This window comes from Callithrix jacchus, chromosome 2, assembly GCF_049354715.1.
Source record: "Callithrix jacchus isolate 240 chromosome 2, calJac240_pri, whole genome shotgun sequence".
NCBI lineage: Eukaryota > Metazoa > Chordata > Mammalia > Primates > Cebidae > Callithrix > Callithrix jacchus.
Genome location: NC_133503.1, coordinates 204,986,275 through 205,004,919, shown reverse-complemented (window position 1 = coordinate 205,004,919; position 18,645 = coordinate 204,986,275). Strand labels below are relative to the sequence as shown.

The 18,645-nt window shown below is 61.2% G+C and overlaps 1 protein-coding gene across 4 annotated transcripts in view; it reads right to left on the bottom strand.

The window, feature by feature from the left end:
• Positions 1-18,645, bottom strand: part of SLC12A7 (solute carrier family 12 member 7) — a 60,338-nt gene that overhangs the window by 32,234 nt on the left and 9,459 nt on the right. For all 4 annotated transcript variants that reach the window (XM_078365957.1, XM_035291822.3, XM_035291819.3 and 1 more), the window contains exons 2-6: positions 7,450-7,544; positions 6,842-6,964; positions 2,647-2,793; positions 2,067-2,121; positions 833-963 (exon numbers count right to left, since the gene is read on the bottom strand). In XM_078365957.1, coding sequence (XP_078222083.1) covers positions 833-963; positions 2,067-2,121; positions 2,647-2,793; positions 6,842-6,964; positions 7,450-7,464 — 471 coding nt within the window. In that variant the 5' untranslated portion in view covers positions 7,465-7,544. The remainder of the gene's footprint in view (positions 1-832; positions 964-2,066; positions 2,122-2,646; positions 2,794-6,841; positions 6,965-7,449; positions 7,545-18,645) is intronic.

Here is an 18,645-nt window from a genome sequence, read left to right as displayed (position 1 = left end):
GGGGTGCAGCAGGCATGGGGGGCATGGCACCCACCTGCACCAGAGGGGATCCTGTGTGTGTGGCAGCTATGGCGCCCAGGGCAGGTGGAAAGACCAAGAGACGGGGCCAGGGGACTCGGGTGGGACGGGTGTAGATGCCACTGAAAGGTTTCAGAACCTTCTCAGGCCATGTGGCTGCCTCCGTGAGCCCAGGAGGCTGGGAACCGGGTGTGGCAGGGAGAGGGTAGGTAGAAAGACTGGGGACGGGGGCTCAGGTGGGTGCCCTGAGGCCCTGCAGGCATGGCAGGTTTCAGAACCTCAGCAGGAAGGACAGCGCCTGTCGTGTCGGGTGAGAAGGGCGGGTCCCTGTCCCCACGAGGACCAAGGAACTCGTGCCACAGCCTGTGCTGTGCTCAGGCGCTTTGAGCCTGTTGTGGAAGGCGATGACCTCCCCTGGTGGCACGTTGCTGGACTCTGTAACCCTCGGCCAAGTGCCCAAATCAATCGGGCAGGGAAGAGGCTGGGATCCTGGTGAGGGGTTCTTCTAAGCTGTGTTCTAGCCCTGCCCCTAAAATGGCTCAGACTCACACCCACGCTGGGCTCAGACCTACAGTCCAGACGTCTGCCCAGCTCATGCCAGGTACCCATCATGGAGGGCAGCAATGGTGGCCAAGGGGAACGCGCCCGACGGCTTCCACCGTGGCCAGGGCCCAGGAGAGTCCGCAGGGCGGCCAGGGCAGCGGGGTCAGGATGGCTCAGGGTGCTGTGTACCCCACACCGCAAGACGAGTTGGGAAGCTCTTGGCATCCTGCCACAGACTATCGGGGGACCCTTTCCAAAGCAGCACACTTACCAGAAAAATCTCGATGGTCCCCAAAATATACATGGCCCCTGCGAACGTGGTGCCCAGGTAGAAGCAGAGGCCGACGGCGCCTCCGAACTCCGGTCCCAGCGAGCGCGATATCATGTAGTAGGAGCCACCAGCTGCAGAGACAAGGCGGCGACCGTGGGTCGGGGCGCGCTCCTTGCTGCCTGCCGTTCATGGGTGAAGGAGAGCCTGTCTCTGAAAGGCAACGTGTAGGCCCTCGCCCACCCACAGAGCAGCACACAAAGACATGTGGCCTCCATGGTAAAGTCTCCCCACATGAGGCTCAGCACATGCTCTGCGCCCACCACGCTCTTGTGGACATGAGGACCACGCTGAGGACCACGCGAGGTCAGGGCTAAGGCTCCCTGGGGAGAAGGCGGCCCCAGCAGCTCCTGGGAAAAGGCCTGCGTACGTCAGTGTCAGCCCAGCCCCCACTTCCACTAAGTGCTGTTTATAGAAAAGGCAGAAGGGAGACCAGGACATTCAGGAGTTTTCTGGTGTACCGTGACTCATGCGCACCATCACTGATGGAAAAGCTGGGAATGACCCCAGGGCTACCTGGTGAACTCGGCTCTCCCTGCTCTGAGCAGTGGGTGCGGACATGTGGAAGGGGCGCTAATGGATGCAGTCATCGTGAGGCAGAGACTGGCACCCTGGCCGCCGAGGGAGACCCCCGTGATGGCCCTCGTGCTCTCCTGGGGCCGGCGAAGGCCACAATGTGCTGTAGGGATGGGGCCGCTGTGTGAGGACCTGGTGCTGAGCAAGCCTGGTCCTTAACATGCACGGGACACGTGGACTCGGGAGCAGATGCGGCATCATCTCAGTTCGCTAATGATTCCGTGTTGTAATCAATCTATCATTAATTAACAAGGTCAGGGAGAGTGCTTGTCTTCACCTTCCCTTGTGAGACAAAGGTTCCAGGAACTCAGCCTGTGGCACGCACCAGGATCCCAGCACTGCTAGACTTGCCCATGCCTCCCCTCCCCAGCCTACTGCCCCATGGGCACTGCTTACGTTGTCAAGAGATGGTCACCACGAAGCAAAATGGGTAAGAAAACCAAACAGCCGTGAACTCATGGCTCAAACGGCAGAGGAGCCGGTGGAGAACACGCAGAAGGCCCGGCAGAGACCCCCAGGCAGCCCCAGCCAGGCCTTGGCGAGCGGCCTCCTCCTACGTACCGCGGTAGAACACAGACTCCTCTAACAGGACAGCCCTTACCTGGGACCACACCGTTGGTGGCGATCGCACTCATGGAAATGGCTGTCAGCATTGTCTGCAAAATGACAGGCAGCCATCTGAGGAGGTTTCCCAAGAGCCCGCTGGCACTGAGACACTCCCAAGGGAGGGTCCATGCCCTGGCTCCCGGCAGAAGCCAGCCCCCCACCCCAGGGCTCTCATCTCAAGAGAATGGCTGGGAAATCCGAGGCTCCCGGGCGCCAGCGTGCTGTGTCCTGGTTCCCACCCCTTTCCCTGGACCTCTGAAAGTGCCCAAAGTCCTTCCAAACTGGAAGTGACCTTATCAAAACACAGGACATCCTTCCCCTGGAAGCCTCAGCCCCCCAATGCTGCCATGGGCCACCCACCACCGGCCGAGAGGCCTTTCTACAGACTCGGAAATGAGGTGCCAGCGTGCTGCTCAACATGGCAGTGCCACCCTGGCCAGTGCAGCATCTCGTCCCCGCAGCTGCCCCTGCTCTTATAGAAGAGACGGGAAATCTACCCAGGCGGCTAGGGAGGACTCTACTGTCCAGCTGCCACTACCCGAAGGAATAGCCACCCCCGGCTGGGGGACACTCACGCAGGTGCAGCACATGGCCACGATGAGGAAGGACTCCAGGACGCCGGCCACCCCCACGATCCACGTCAGGCGCAGGAAGAGGATGACGCCCAGGATGTTCTGCAGGCATGGTAGGTAGACGCCGATGAAGGTGCCCATGCGTGGAGCCTGCAGCAGAGCACGGCGTGTCCCAGGGGTCCACCCCCACCGAAGGGAGCCCCCTCCCCGGCTGCACTCAGGCCCTGGGCAGGCAAAGCAACGTAGGGGCAGGAGGAAGGGGCCGTGGAGGACAGGAGGGGTCAGGAGCCTGTCCCAGAACAGATGGAGGCTCAGGGAGAGGCCCTGGGCGGGATCCCCAACCATCCCGGGACAGGGGCTCAGAGGAGGGGAGCAGAACCACACGGTTGGCAGAGAACCCAGATGCAGCTGCTCCGCTGTGCCTCCCACGGAGAGAGCCTGCTATGCTGGAAAAGTTATGGGAAAAACAAGGAGAGCAAGAGGGCCCTGGCTCCATTCCCTGGATGGCTCAGGGCCTCAGACTTGACACGGAAGAGCCTGAGGCTTCAGGCACAGAAGCAGAGCCGGAGAGGGATGAAGCGGCTGCTGCCCACAGAGCTAACACGAAGCCACAGCTCAGCATCCACCCTGGGCGGAAACTGACAACCTAGTATGGAGGTCACCGTGAGATGACAGCAGAGGTTCAGATACCTGCCCAGCCGGCCACCGCAGCATGGAGCAGGCAGCCCACCTGACTTCAGACACCTGTGCCAGAGACAGAGACACCTCGTGGCCCTGAAGAAACCCGCGAGGACGGCAGGTCAGCAGCACGGCCAGGAGCAGGCCAGCGCCTGCCAGGTGGTCCCCCATCCCTGCTCGGGACGGACCAGGCTGGGGCAGAGGTTTCGGCTCCACTCAGCCCCACTCCAGCCATGAGCAGAGGCATGCGGTGTGGACCTGGAGGGCAACTGGCACCAGCACAAGGTGATGTTTTAACAGGAAAACGTCTCAAGGTTAGGTCAATACGGAAAAGGGGGAAGGTTCTTCGACATCTCTTGTGAACAACAGCGCAGGTCAGAACAGGCCCCGTGCAGAGGCTGAGGAGAGGGTTCGATCCTGGGGTTTGCACGGCCCAGCCCTGGGGAGGGGGCCAGCTACTGGAGGGAGACTGGATGGGGGCAGGCAACTGGGTGAAGGGCAGCTCCCAGGGAGAACACACTCAGCACCACACTACAAAAGCAAACAGGGTGGCTTCCGGGGTCACTGCAGGAATGCCTCCCAGACAGGCCGCAGCCAGAGCCAGGCAGGAATCGGGGGCTCCACTGTCTCTAGGACCTGGGGGAAAATCATGTCTGAGAGAGCAGCCAGGAAACAGCGTGAGAAGCTGTGCATCTGAGAGGCTGGCAGATTCACTGGGTTCCCTGAGCCCTGGGTGGGGAGCAACAGGGCAGCGACGGGGCCTGGGGAGGGGTCGCTGGTGGGCCCTCCCCACCCACCAAATCTGCGCCTTGTTCTTGGTGCAAACAAGAGAGAAGTGGCAGGAGCGGGGCAGGAAAGTGGTGGAGGAGCGGCTTTGGGACATTTTCGTTGGATACAACTGAGCTGAGGGCAGGGGAGACGCGCACTGGTGTGACTTCATGACCAGGCTTCAGCCAACACAGGAGACGACGGGCAGAGGTCCAGGCAGAGCTGGGCACACACAGTGGCCTTGCCCACAGAGCTCAGCCTCAGATCCCACAGCCCCGTGACTGGCAAGTCAGAAGCTGGTTCTCTGCCAAAGGCTGGGTCCTGAGTCCCCAGGAAAGGGCGTGGCCCGCCTTGGCCTCTCAGTTTGCGTCTACAAGGCAACTTTTAGGGCTCAACCCGACCCAATTTCAGGTGCAGGAGGCTGGAGATGGCTGGGGCCTTGAAAAGGCTACATCATGAGAGCAGGTCTGCTGGGGACGAGCCTCTGAGCCTGGCCAAAGAGGACAGCGAGGGGCAGCCCTGCCCTCCCGCCTCCGGCCCAACAACAGCCCCTCAGGGAGGCATTGCGTTCAATGCAACCAAAACCTGCCACGGCCACACCGCAGGCCTGCGGGGGTCACAGACCCTGCTCCCGCCACAACTGAAACGCTGGCTGCATCAGCCTGGGGCGCCCGAGGGACAGAGGCCTGAGAGCCACTGGCCTGGGGTGGGGTTGCTGGGGAGGGCCAGGAAAACCTTCCAGGTGGGAGACTCCTGGGCCCTGGTCCACGGCGTGCCGGGAACAAACGCACCTGCCTGGACGTTTTGCACATGCCTCAGTGGCAAGTAGGGTGAGAGAAGCTGTGTGTGCTCTCTCTGGGCGTCTCCAAGACGGGCATGGCAGGCTGGGCTGTGCCAGGCTGAGGGGTCGGGGCTGGGTGGCCAGGCCACTGGTGCCGGGGAGCTGCCGAGCCAGGGCGGAAACTGGTTCCCGGAGCCCTCGGACCAGGCCTGCGGGAAGGCCCCCGCTACCTGGAGAATGCTGACATCTCCCTGGGACAAAAACTCCAGCACAGAAATGGAAGGCCTGGGCTCTGAGCTTCCGTGCCAGGGCATGAGCTGGAGCCCGTGAGGCCTCGAGGCTGCACCCAGCACACATGACACCCCAGACAGGTGCCGGGCGCTGAGCCTGGTGCAGCAGCAGCCGATTCTGCAGTGTCCACGTGTGGCAATGACGACCCCACCCACGGGGTGGCCGTGCTATGGACAGGCGCGTGGGCCACAGGCTCCCCCAGCCAGGAAGGGCCCCTCGGGGACTCAAAGAGGTCCAGAGACACAGCTTCTGAAGAGGCCGCTGCCCTGTCCCGGGATGACAGCCAGGACGGAGGGACCTCGTCAGGCCGGGCCCCACCCTGAGGTGGCTACGTGGACACATCCCTCACTTGTCTCTGGTTACTTCAACCACAAGTGATGCGTCTCAAAACCAAAACCAAGAGTCCTCAAGTATCCTGGAAACGCAGAATTAATTCCACCGTGTTCACGGGAAGTGGAAGGAGAGACCTGGTCGGAAGCCTGACTTCCCGAGCGCTGTGTGGGACTCGGGTCAGCCAGACACTGGACGCTGGCATGAGGCACTTGGGGTGGCCCCGACACAAAGCACTGGGCCCCAGGATGGGTGGATGCGGGGTGGGGGCGGGCAGGAGGCTAGCTGAGAGAACCCCCTGCTTGGTGGCAGTCACACACAGCAGGACCACCCCAATGACAGTCCAGCATCAGCGGCAGGACCTGGGGGGAGGCCACCCTGAGAACTATCCTGGCTTCAGCGGCAGGACCTGGGGGGAGGCCACTCTGAGAACTATCCCGGCTTCAGCGGCAGGACTGGCGGGGAGGCCACACTGAGAACTATCCTGGCTTCAGCGGCAGGAGAACTATCCTGGCTTCAGCGGCAGGACTTGGGGGGAGGCCACCCTGACAACCTCCCGGCTTCAGCGGCGGGGCCTACACAGCATGGTTTCAGTGGATATTTTGGTTTGTTCTAAAGCACTGCACGTGTATTTGGAAGACTTAGAAAGCAGAGAAATTTGAGAACAAACGAAGCCACCTGCGTGCCCCACCGTGAGGACAGCACTTGCTTGACCTGCACAGGGACTCTCTCCCCACACAGGCTGGGGTCCTTCTGGCCTGTCAGCGTCATTTCGGGGCGTCAGGCCTCAGGGTGGCTCCCAGGCAAGTGGTCTGCACACGACGGCAGAACGCTCCCGGGGATGCTCGGCAGGGGGGTCTCCAGACCTCGCTGCCCACAGAAACTGCCCAAGGGAAATCTTTCCATGGAATCCCCACTGTACAACCCCCTTATTTCCTAGGATGGATTCCTGGCAACAAACCCTCAAGGAATAGACCTGCAGGGAAAATGCCACCAGGCTAAGTGTCCTGCATAGAAAGGAAAAGGAGGGTGGCCTGAGGGAGTGCCAAGGCCACAGCACTCCGGAGGGGCCCCGTCCCGGCCTCTGGGCATTGCCCAGAGGGTGAACAAAACACCCTGAGTTCATGTCTCGACAGGAAATCCAGCTGCCCCGATGTGTGGGGGAGTCACGCTTCCCAGGACAGTGGAGAGGAAAGAGCTGTGGGGCAGGTGCCACCAAGACCTCCCAGGAAGAAAGGGCTACACGTGGCCCCAACACCCGAGCTCAGGGCAGCTCTTCTGACGAGCAGCTGCTTTGCCGGCACGGCTCTGACCCTGCCAGGACACCCGGGACGGGCAGGGGGTTGGTACCTTGGCCTCGCGCCGCCGGCTCTCCTCATCCTCCTCGTGCTCCACCACGCCCTGGCTCAGGTTGGTGTAGTTGGCCAGCTTGTTAAGCAGTGAGGACACCATGGGGTTGCTGTCCATCTCCTCCTGCGCAGCGCGGGGACAGTCACAGGCAGCCCTCCCCTTGCTGTGGCCCCCAGGGCTCCCCCTCCATGTTCAGGGCATGGCACTCAGGCTCTCATCCTGTCCTGAGCCCCCAGGTCTGAAGAGAGCCAGGCCCTGATGCCAGTGAGGCAGGTCTGAGTCCGAGGTTGGGGCTCCAGGCCTCACTAGCGGGACCACTCACCCAGGGTGGGGACCCCGAGACGGCCAGCACTCGGCAGCTCCAAGGGGCTCCTGGGGGCCGCAGCACCCTCGATCCAGGGAGACCCCAGAAGGTGCCGGCTGAGGACCACATCCCAGCTCAGGTGCAGGACAAGGCCCCCTCTGTGGCCTTCGGGACAGGGAGGCCCCACATTCCCCGCCATGGTGTGCGGTCCCGTGGGAGGCCCTGGCCTGGGGGTCCCCGGGGGATCCTCTACTTTCCACAACGAAGCAACGGCCCTGGTATCTTCTCAAAAAAGTCAACTTACCTCGAAAAGCGCCATGTTCTTTCCTTCCAAGAAGCTTTCCTGCTCCACCTCCACATTGTTGAGGAATGGACTGTTTTCTCTCGGATTTCCATCTCCTGCAAAGAGAAAAACAATTCAGGGTCAGCTTAGAAGAACTGAAAGAAAGCACTTTCAGTTCACACTATCCCCAGGGCACACGGCACACACTATCCCCAGGGCACACACTATCCCCAGGGCACACACTATTACCCAGGGCACACACTATCCCCAGGGCACACACTATCCCCAGGACACACACTATTACCCAGGGCACACACTATCCCCAGGGCACACACTATTACCCAGGGCACACACTATCCCTAGGGCACACACTATCCCCAGGGCACACACTATCCCCAGGGCACACACTATCCCCAGGGCACACACTATTACCCAGGGCACACACTATCCCCAGGGCACACACTATCCCCAGGGCACACACTATCCCCAGGGCACACACTATTACCCAGGGCACACACTATCCCCAGGGCACACACTATTACCCAGGGCACACACTATCCCCAGGGCACACACAATCCCCAGGGCACACACTATCCCCAGGGCACACACTATCCCCAGGGCACACACTATTACCCAGGGCACACACTATCCCCAGGGCACACACTATTACCCAGGGCACACACTATCCCCAGGGCACACACAATCCCCAGGGCACACACTATCCCCAGGGCACACACTATCCCCAGGGCACACACTATTACCCAGGGCACACACTATTACCCAGGGCACACACTATTACCCAGGGCACACACTATCCCCAGGGCACACACTATTACCCAGGGCACACACTATTACCCAGGGCACACGCTAGCCCCAGGGCACACGCTATCCCCAGGGCACACGCTATCCCCAGGGCACACACTATCACCCAGGGCACACACTATCACCCAGGGCATACGCTAGCCCCAGGGCACACACTATCCCCAGGGCACACACTATCCCCAGGGCACACACTATCCCCAGGGCACACACTATTACCCAGGGCACACACTATCCCCAGGGCACACACTATCCCCAGGGCACACACTATCCCCAGGGCACACACTATTACCCAGGACACACACTATTACCCAGGGCACACACTATCCCCAGGGCACACACTATTACCCAGGGCACACACTATTACCCAGGGCACACACTATCCCCAGGGCACACACTATCCCCAGGGCACACACTATCCCCAGGGCACACACTATTACCCAGGACACACACTATTACCCAGGGCACACACTATCCCCAGGGCACACACTATTACCCAGGGCACACACTATTACCCAGGGCACACACTATTACCCAGGGCACACACTATCCCCAGGGCACACACTATTACCCAGGGCACACACTATCCCCAGGGCACACACTATTACCCAGGGCACACACTATTACCCAGGTCATACGCGAGACCCAGGGCACACACTATCCCCAGGGCACACACTATCCCCAGGGCACACACTATCCCCAGGGCACACACTATTACCCAGGGCACACACTATCCCCAGGGCACACACTATTACCCAGGGCACACACTATTACCCAGGGCACACACTATCCCCAGGACACACACTATCCCCAGGACACACACTATTACCCAGGGCACACACTATCCCCAGGGCACACACTATCCCCAGGGCACACACTATCCCCAGGACACACGCTACCCCAGGGCACACACTATCCCCAGGGCACACACTATCCCCAGGGCACACACTATCCCCAGGACACACGCTACCCCAGGGCACACACTATCCCCAGGGCACACACTATCCCCAGGACACACGCTACCCCAGGGCACACGCTATCCCCAGGACACACGCTACCCCAGGGCACACACTATCCCCAGGGCACACACTATCCCCAGGGCACACACTATCCCCAGGACACACACTATCCCCAGGACACACGCTACCCCAGGGCACACACTATCCCCAGGGCACACACTATCCCCAGGGCACACGCTAGCCCCAGGACACACACTACCCCAGGACACACACTATCGCCAGGGCACACGCTAACCCCAGGACACACGCTATACCCAGGGCGCACACTACCCCAGGGCACACACTATCCCCAGGACATACACTAACCCCAGGACACACGCTAACCCCAGGATACACGCTAACCCCAGGACACACGCTATCCCCAGGGCACACACACTAACCCCAGGACACACGCTATCCCCAGGACACACGCTATCCCCAGGACACATACTATCCCCAAGGCACACACTAACCCCAGGACACACGCTAGCCCCAATGTACACAAGAACCACAGGACACACCCTAGTCACAGGACAGACACTATCCCCAGGGCACACGCTAGCCCCAGGGCACATGCCATTTCCCAGTATACAGGTTATCTCCAGGACACACACTAGCCCCAAGGCACAGGACATTTCCCAGGATGCAGGCTAGCCATTCTCCCCAACACAGTATCATTTAAAACAAGGCCTTAGGAAGCCTCAGCAAGTGCGCTGTTCAGCCCAGGGCAAGGGCGTCTCCCTCTGGCATTGAAAATCTCTCACGCAGCCAAACACGGGCAAAACTGTCGCTTTCAAAAGTCAGGCCTGCACCTCCTAACCCTGCTACTGAAGCCACCACTTTTGAGGGAAACAGGATTTCCCAGTGGTCCATGTTGAGGACGCTGCCCGCAGGCGCCCAGGTCAGTAAGCCCCCCTGCATCTTTCAAGAGGGCTGGGCCGGTGACCCCTCTGTGGGGCTGAGCCCAGCGGGTTCGGTGGGGGGTGGATCCTCGAAGCTGCATGAGTGAGATGAGTGAGGGGGTTGTGGGGGTGGGGGGACTTGAGGCTCCCTGGTGGGTTGAGACATGCTGGTCCAGTGATGGAGTTAGGAACCCGCAGGGAGACCCTAGCAGCTGCCTGAGGGCATGAATGAGGGGGTCAGGGGGAATTTGAGGCAGGTGGGGAGATGCTAGCAGCTGCTCGAGGCCATGAGTGAGGGGGCCATGGGGGGGGACTTGAGGCAGGTGGGGAGATCCTAGCAGCTGCTCGAGGCCATGAGTGAGGGGGCCACGGGGCGGGGGGGACTTGAGGCTCCCTGTCGGGTCTCAACACGATGGCCCAAGTGATGGTGTTAGGGGTTGGGGGCCGTGGGAGGTGGTGAGGCGTGAAGGGGATGGAAGTCCTCACACCCAGGCCTCAGCAGCGGAGCTGTCTCACCCTCCCACCCTCCAAGTGAGCAGATGGCAGGGAGCCTTTGGCCCTCACCAGACCCCAAACCTGTCTCGGCTTTGGTCTGAGACTTTCAGCCCTGAGGACTCTGAGAAGTTTCTGTCTTCATGAAACACCCGGCCTCGGCGACTGTCACAGCAGCACAAGGAACTAGGCACAGGCCACTGCTCCCGAGCCAGCAGCCCATGGCCACTGCAAACACCACAGCCTCACCTGCAGGGGCAACAGCCTGCCTGGGATCCCCGAGCCAACCGCCCATGACCAGAAGAACAGGGTCTGCAAACACACACGCCCCAGCCAGGCACGGTGAGGAGCTGAAGGGCATCTGGGCAGCTCAAGCCCATACCCAACCACACCTCCAGGCCCTCTGTACCTTGTGCTGGATACCAGACCCCCAGACCAGGAACAACCAGGCCGGGACCCTTCCTAGGGGTGCATGGCCCTGCACAGAACTATGAGGGACCCTAAAGGTCCAGATGAAATGGCCAAGCAGGACACGGGGTGGCTGGAGGGCATGCCAGGACCTCATCATTGCACCAAACAACCTGGGGTGGAAGGACGGGCATTTTCTACGGGACACGTTTCAGATGTGCCAGAGCCCACCGGCACACAGGCACCAGCTGCAGGAGCAGTGCGTTCCAGCCGTGCCAGCAAAGATGGCATCGCCATCCCGGAGCAGGTGGGCAGCACGTGCCCTCAGTACGGTGTCCAGAGTGGAAAGCACAGTCCTAAGGGTGTGCAGGTCCCCGAGAGTGACCATCAGCAACTGCAGACATGCAGACCCAGACCTGGGGTGCACCAGAGAGCGACCAGTGCCTCGGAGCAGCGGCCCCACCCCCCAAAATGTCCGGGAGACACACACAGAGGAAGCTCTGGAAGAGAGATGGTGAAGTGCATGCACAACCTCGACTTCCTTCTTCTCACCAGCTGGTGAGATCTGAACAAGGTCTCCGTGTGGGATCGTCAACCTCCTGATGCCGGCAACTACACTGCAGAGATTCTGGAAGAAATGTGCTCGCTTTCAGGAAATATTCCTGTAAGGGGCACCACATCAGCTGCTTATTCCCAGCAGGGCAGAAACAAATGTAGAAGTGAAAGATGGAGACCCAGGACGAGGTGGGGGGTTGGGGGCAGGAGGGACACAGCCATAGCACGGGTGACAGATGGAGACCTGGGGTGGGGTGGGGTGGGGGAGCGAGGGGCAGGAGGGACACAGCCACAGCAGGGGTGAAAGACGCAGACCCGGGGTGGGTGGGTGGTGGGTGCAGGAGGGACATGGCCATACTGGGGGTAAAAAGACGGAGACCCGGGGTTGGAGGGGGGCAGGAGGGACACAGCCATAGCAGGGGTGAAAGATGGGGAGCCGGGGTAGGGGTTCAGGGGGCAGGAGGGACATGGCCAACGTGGCAGAAGACTGGCATTTGGGCAGCAGAGGCCAAGGGCAGACGGCCTTCTCCACACTGGCCTTGCAACCTTTCTGAAATCTCAAGTTACATCAAAATCAGGTTAAAAGAAAAATTACAAATACATTAAACGAAGAAAAAACGTCTGAGAGTCTTTGTAGGTTCTCTCCAAGGTGAGTCCGCCCAGGGCCCTACCCGCTTCAATGTTTTCAGGGGATTCCTGCTCAGGCCCTTTTCCCAGACGTGATGGTCAACTGTTTACAGACCAGATCAGCAGTGACTGGAGGGTCTTTCTGGAGTCAACAGAAGATGAAGGACCAGGATTCTGATGCAGATACTCTTGGAGGGAGGGAGGGAGGAAGGAAGAAAGGGAGGGCAGGAGGGAAGGAGGGAGGGAAGGAGAGAGAGAGGGAGAGAGGGAGGGAGGGAGGGCGGGAGGGAGGGAGGGAGGGAAGAAGAGAAGGGATGAAGAAAGGGAGGGAAGAAGGGAGGGCGGGAAGGAGGGAGGGAGGGAGGGACCCGAGGGTTTCAGGTTCTCCTCCCAGGCAGCCAAGCCCTGCTGACAACCTTGGATGAAGTCAGGGCTGCTTGGGCTCAGGTTTCTCTTCCCGGCAGGAAGGAAGGGCGCAAAGTGGCTCCCAAGGCTCAGCCCTGCTCGCCCTTCCTCACCAGGAGTGCAGCTTGGGGCTCCGCCACCCGGCCCAAGTCCCTTCCGGAAACCACAGGTTTGCTGGTGGTCGGGGTCTCAGCATGTGACTCACTTTACACTCAGCAAGCAACCACAGTTTATCAGCTTCCACGAACCACGCAAGTAGGAAAAAGGAACACAGCAAACGTCTGCTCGAACCAGAGGCCCACGTCCTCCCATCGCCGGCAACGCTCCTGGCAGCAACAACCCCGCTGGAGGCGGTGTCTCCTCTCCATGGCCCACTTGGGAAGACGGCACCCATCAGGCCTCAAGGACACCCCAAAAAGCAAAAAGCACACAAACAAGCTCCCCACAGGCAACCTATGCAGCTGGAAAAGGGCACTAGAAACCTGTTCCAGTGGAATGAATATTTACAAACCCATTAAACTGAGAAAAATGACGATGTAAATGGCATGACGTAACGCCCAGGATCAGCGAGTCCCACTGCGCGCAGGGCTGCGTGCCAGCGGCCTCACCAGAAAGCCCTCTGCGTGGGGCCAGCGAGGCATGAGTCTGTCCTTTTGCTGCTTATTAAGGTAACACAGATGGTGAGTCCAGAGAACCAGTACACACAAAGAAAAGGGGACGGAACACACCAGCAGGGCCGGGCTGGTCCTCCCAGCAGGGGGACCGCACTGAACACATGTGCATTTACAACCAGCCACCAGCATCTTCCTGTTACCAAGAAGCCTGAGACCAGGACAAGCTTCAAGCCTTTAGAGAGAAGGCAACTCCCTCACTTTGACAAGAGTGTCACCTGGTCTCTGTGGAGGCAACAGCAGGCCTGCTCAGGAGGATGGCAGTGCCCGCCTGGGAGATGCCACTGTTCCATCTGGTTAAAACAGCAGGTCAGACCTGAACCAGCAGTGCGTTCTGGGGATGCCACCGCCTCCATGCCACCCCAGTCAAGAGACTCTTCCTTAAAAATCCAATGTCCCTCTAACCCTCCACACACCCAGCCCCCCTCCAACCCTCCACACACCCAGCCCCCCTCTAACCCTCCACACACCCAGCCCCCCTCTAGCCCTCCACACACCCAGCCCCCCTCTAGCCCTCCACACACCCAGCCCCCCTCCAACCCTCCACACACCCAGCCCCCTCTAGCCCTCCACACACCCAGCCCCCCTCTAACCCTCCACACACCCAGCCCCCTCTAACCCTCCACACACCCAGCCCCCTCTAACCCTCCACACACCCAGCCCCCCTCCAACCCTCCACACACCCAGCCCCCTCTAGCCCTCCACACACCCAGCCCCCCTCTAACCCTCCACACACCCAGCCCCCTCTAACCCTCCACACACCCAGCCCCCCTCTAACCCTCCACACACCCAGCCCCCTCTAACCCTCCACACACCCAGCCCCCTCTAGCCCTCCACACACCCAGCCCCCCTCCAACCCTCCACACACCCAGCCCCCTCTAACCCTCCACACACCCAGCCCCCTCTAGCCCTCCACACACCCAGCCCCCCTCCAACCCTCCACACACCCAGCCCCCTCTAGCCCTCCACACACCCAGCCCCCCTCTAACCCTCCACACACCCGACACCCCTCTAACCCTCCACACACCCAGCCCCCTCTAACCCTCCACACACCCAGCCCCCCTCCAACCCTCCACACACCCAGCCCCCCTCCAACCCTCTACACACTCAGTCCCCCTCTAACCCTCTACACACCCGACACCCCTCCAACCCTCTACACACCCAGCCCCCCTCCAACCCTCTACACACTCAGCCCCCCTCTGACCCTCTATACACCTAGCCCCCCTCTGACCCTCTAAACACCCAGCACCCCCTCTGACCCTCTATACACCCAGTCCCCCCCTCTGACCCTCTATACACCCAGCCCCCCCCCCCCCGACCCTCTATATACCCAACCGTGTTCCCTCAAACTCTCCTGGCTGGACTTGGATGTCACCTGGTTGCTGTGAAGGGCACTGAGATCTCCCCTGGCCAAGCCCCGCCTGTGTTTTGGGAATGGCACCTCCTCCCTTGCCATTCTGCAGGTTCAGGATAACTGGAAGGATCAGAGAACAAATGGACACGGGGAAACCTGGGCGTGCAGGGCAGGAAGGGTAGATGTGCTGGGTCCTTACCAGGCGGCCCACCGTGTCTAGCCCTCAGGGAAGGCCCCAGCAGTGCCTCTGCCCTGGTGCCATGCACAGGTGGCCTCTGCCAGGCTGGGATGAAGTGTCCCCAGCCAAACTCCACCCTGTGGGCCAGAGAGCAGCGCCCAGACACTGCGTGCCCCCAGGTAGGAGTGGGGCACAGACAGCAACCCAGCCTCAACTTAGTCCATCTACTCTGGGGAAGGGCAGGACCCCACCTGGTCCATCCACTCCGGGGACAGAAGAGTCCCAACCTGGCCCATCTCCTCTGTGGGACGGCAGGGGCCAACCTGATCCATCCACTCCGGGGGGACATCCTCGGCAGACGATCCCGGTTCCAGCCAGGGCACAGAATGAGCCACTGTACTGACTCCCACAAAACGCGCCTCCCCTTCCCTGCTCCCATTTCTGAGCTGCCTCCACATTTAAGGAGTGAAAATGCTCAGCACACCTCACCTACAGAACCCTTGTGAAGGCTGTTCCTTCTACGTTTTACCCACAGGCAGCGCCTGTCCACAGACAGCTCACAATGCCGACTCAGGAACCTCGGTGCGTGCTAAGCTTGTGGTCCCCCTAAAACCAAGTGCAGCAAAACGCAGGACACCCTAAAACCATGCCACCAAACAGCCGGGAGCAATGGGAACGGCCCCTTAACAAGCACCACGGTCCCCTCCGGTGGGCATGTGGGGTCCCCGAGGCGTGGGCCGCTCCACTTCACATCGTGACGACGCGCGACGGTTCCTATGGCCACTGAAAACGTGACTAATAAGGCCTTAAAAGAATCCTCCAGCCAGTCACATCCAGGAGGTGACGGAGAAGGCATGGAATTTCAACCCTCTCCTCCCACCCAGAGGAGGTTGCCGGCTCCCATGCACCTCAGAAGAATAAGAGCCCAGCGGCAGCTCAGGAATTTCCCCTGAAAGGAGACTCGGGCGGGCGTCTGCAAATAGCTCTCGAAGCCATGAATCATCCACGAATGTCCCTCACCCTCGGCAGCGTGGAGTGTCCGCACTGCCTGATGAGGCTCCCACGGGTGCTTCATTCTGCAGACATGGCCGTCGGAATTAAAAACCCACAGGACCCGGCCAGAGTCACTGGGAAACAAGCCCCTGTAAAGGCTGCCTGGACCCTGGGCCGCTCGCAGCCGCCTCCTGTCATCTCTCCACAGCCTTTCAAAGACTGTGGTCTCACAGCAGCTCTCAAACCCCCTGGGCTACCCCGAGGCACAGCAGGTCCCACAGACAAGCCCATCAGCAATCCAACAGTGGGAACCGGACTGGACCCCAAATCCCGAACACGGAGGGCCCAGAAGCCTGGCTGGGGTGGAAGGAAGGTCAGCTGTGCTCGTGGGTAACAGAAGAGATGGTTCCCGGGGGAGACCTTGCCAAGTCCTGCCGGTCCTCTGGGGTCTCCCTCCCCGAAATACCCAGCCCCAGACCAACCTTTAGAGAAAACACCAGACACTTCCCAACTGAGGAGCGTTCTCTAAAACTGACTAGGACTCCTCAAAACTGCCATGGTCATCAAAGAGTCCGAGAAACCAGCACAGCCAGCAGGAGCCCAACGAGGCGTGAGCACTCAGTCTGTCGGGCGGGATGCTAGACAGACTGAGTGTCCTGGGACAGGAAAGGACACGGAGACCTGAGCCACGTGGCCGGTGGCAGCTCCTCACAGCTGCGTGCTGCCCTCCCGCTCCATTCATCCCAGCGTCCTCCCAGCTCTGGGAGCAGCCCTGGCCTCAACCCACCTCATGCCTGGGAACAGCCTGTTTCAATGCCCTCTCCCCGGAGGCCCCGATCGGCCCTAGGCAGCTGGCACTGGGTGGACTGCCTTGCCCACCTGCCCTGGGACAGGGCCTCAGCCACTGCCACCAGCTCATGACTCCCATCCCTCCAGGTTTAAGGCAGTTCCAGCAGCAGCCCTGCTCACAGCTTGTCTGGTGCCTGCATGAACCCCACGCACCAGACTGACCTATCCCCAGAGGCCAGGGTCTCAATGGGACGTGCCCCCAGCAGACGTGCCTGGGACTGACAGCAGTCTGGCCAGCAAGCCTGGATTGAGTCCAGACCCCAGAATTACAGTCTCTCGTGGGCCCGAGACCTCGGAGGGGCCCTCCCTATAGCCAGTGAAGGCCGAGAGCTGCTAGTGGAGAGCCGGAGGCACCAGGCTGACCGATGCTGCGCTCCTCCTCAGCCATGAAGGCAGCGAGGTCAAGCCCGGCCTGGAGAACGGGCACAGGCGGGCAGCCTCGTCTTCTCTGTCCTGCCTCTTCATTCTGAAAGTGACCCCAGGTGAGCCAGTGGGAAACATCCTGTGCACCTCCAGGGGTGCTGGCTGTGCACACACAGATCAGTCCCCCGAATCCCAGGTCTGACGTCAAGGCGCACAGCAACTCCCCCGCCCCCACCCACTACCCAACACTGAGCAGCCTGGTGCCCCTCCAGAGCCGCTATGCTGCGTTTTCTCTGGCTGCAGCTGCCTGGGCGAGGCCTGGCCCTGCTCACCCAACAAGAGCCTCCCACCGCTTCCCGGGCTCCCTCCCTACCAAGGCCCCAGCCAGAGGCAACCTCTGGTCTTTCACCCCAGTTTTTCTGGCCCCTTCTCATGCCCGTGAATGCAGACCCTTGGTCAGACCCTGACGGGCGGGCTTCAGGAGCAGCCTCCTGGGCTCATCCAACCTGGGAGGGGAGCTGGACGCAGGTGACGGACCAAGACCAGACCCAGCAAGCGACCTGGCCGGAGCCGGGGCGGCCCCTCCAGCCAGAGAGGCAGCGAGAGCCTGCGTGTCAGACCCGACTCATCCCTATCCAAGCTGGGCAGTGCCCTGGTGGGTAGTTTCCGCAGGGAACAGCTGGCTCACCTCCCTAAGCGGCCCTAGTCCCCTCTCAGATGGCAATGCCACCATCAGCCTCCCTATCTCCTGGCACAACCTCCTCCCTTCTTTCTGAGGGGCTCATCCCCGCCCCGTCTCCCGTCTGGAGGCCTGCCTTTGGGATTTTACAGCCATTCTTCTCAAAGGGAGCTTCCTAGACTCCGAGCCGGAAGCAGCTGACAGGCGGGCGGGGCCGTGAGGCCGGAGCCAGGTCCGGCAGCCTCCACCCCTTCCTGCCCTCCAGTGTGGGTGGTCCAGCCAGCTCCCCAGCCCTGCAGACCAGCAGCGGGCGGCATGGGGCCTGTGCACAGAGCGAGGCGCCAGGCCTGGGGCAGGGGACAAGCAGAAGTCCAGGCCCCACAGCTCCCTGCATCGGGCAGATACCCAGGCCTGGTTCTGTGTGTCCCGAGTCCAGGAGTCTGCCCTCCCCCTGGAGCCACAAGGGCACCTGCAGCAGAATGAGTCCCACCTGGTGACCCTGTGGCGTCAGCCCATGTGGCCTCTGGCAACAGCTCGAGACTCAATGGACCTAGGAGCACCCCCCGATACCACCAGGCTCCCCATGAAGGGGTGGACCTGGAGCACTCCCCACCCAGGGAGGCCAGGCTCCCTGTGAAGACGGGGACCCAGGAGCAGCCCCCAGACACCGCTGTCTGGAGGCCGGGCTCCCTATGAAGACGGGGACCCAGGAGCAGCCCCCCGACAATGCTGTCTGGAGGCCGGGCTCCCTGTGAAGACGGGGACCCAGGAGCAGCCCCCCGACAATGCTGTCTGGAGGCCGGGCTCCCTGTGAAGACGGGGACCCAGGAGCAGCCCCCCGACAATGCTGTCTGGAGGCCGGGCTCCCTGTGAAGACGGGGACCCAGGAGCAGCCCCCCGACAATGCTGTCTGGAGGCCGGGCT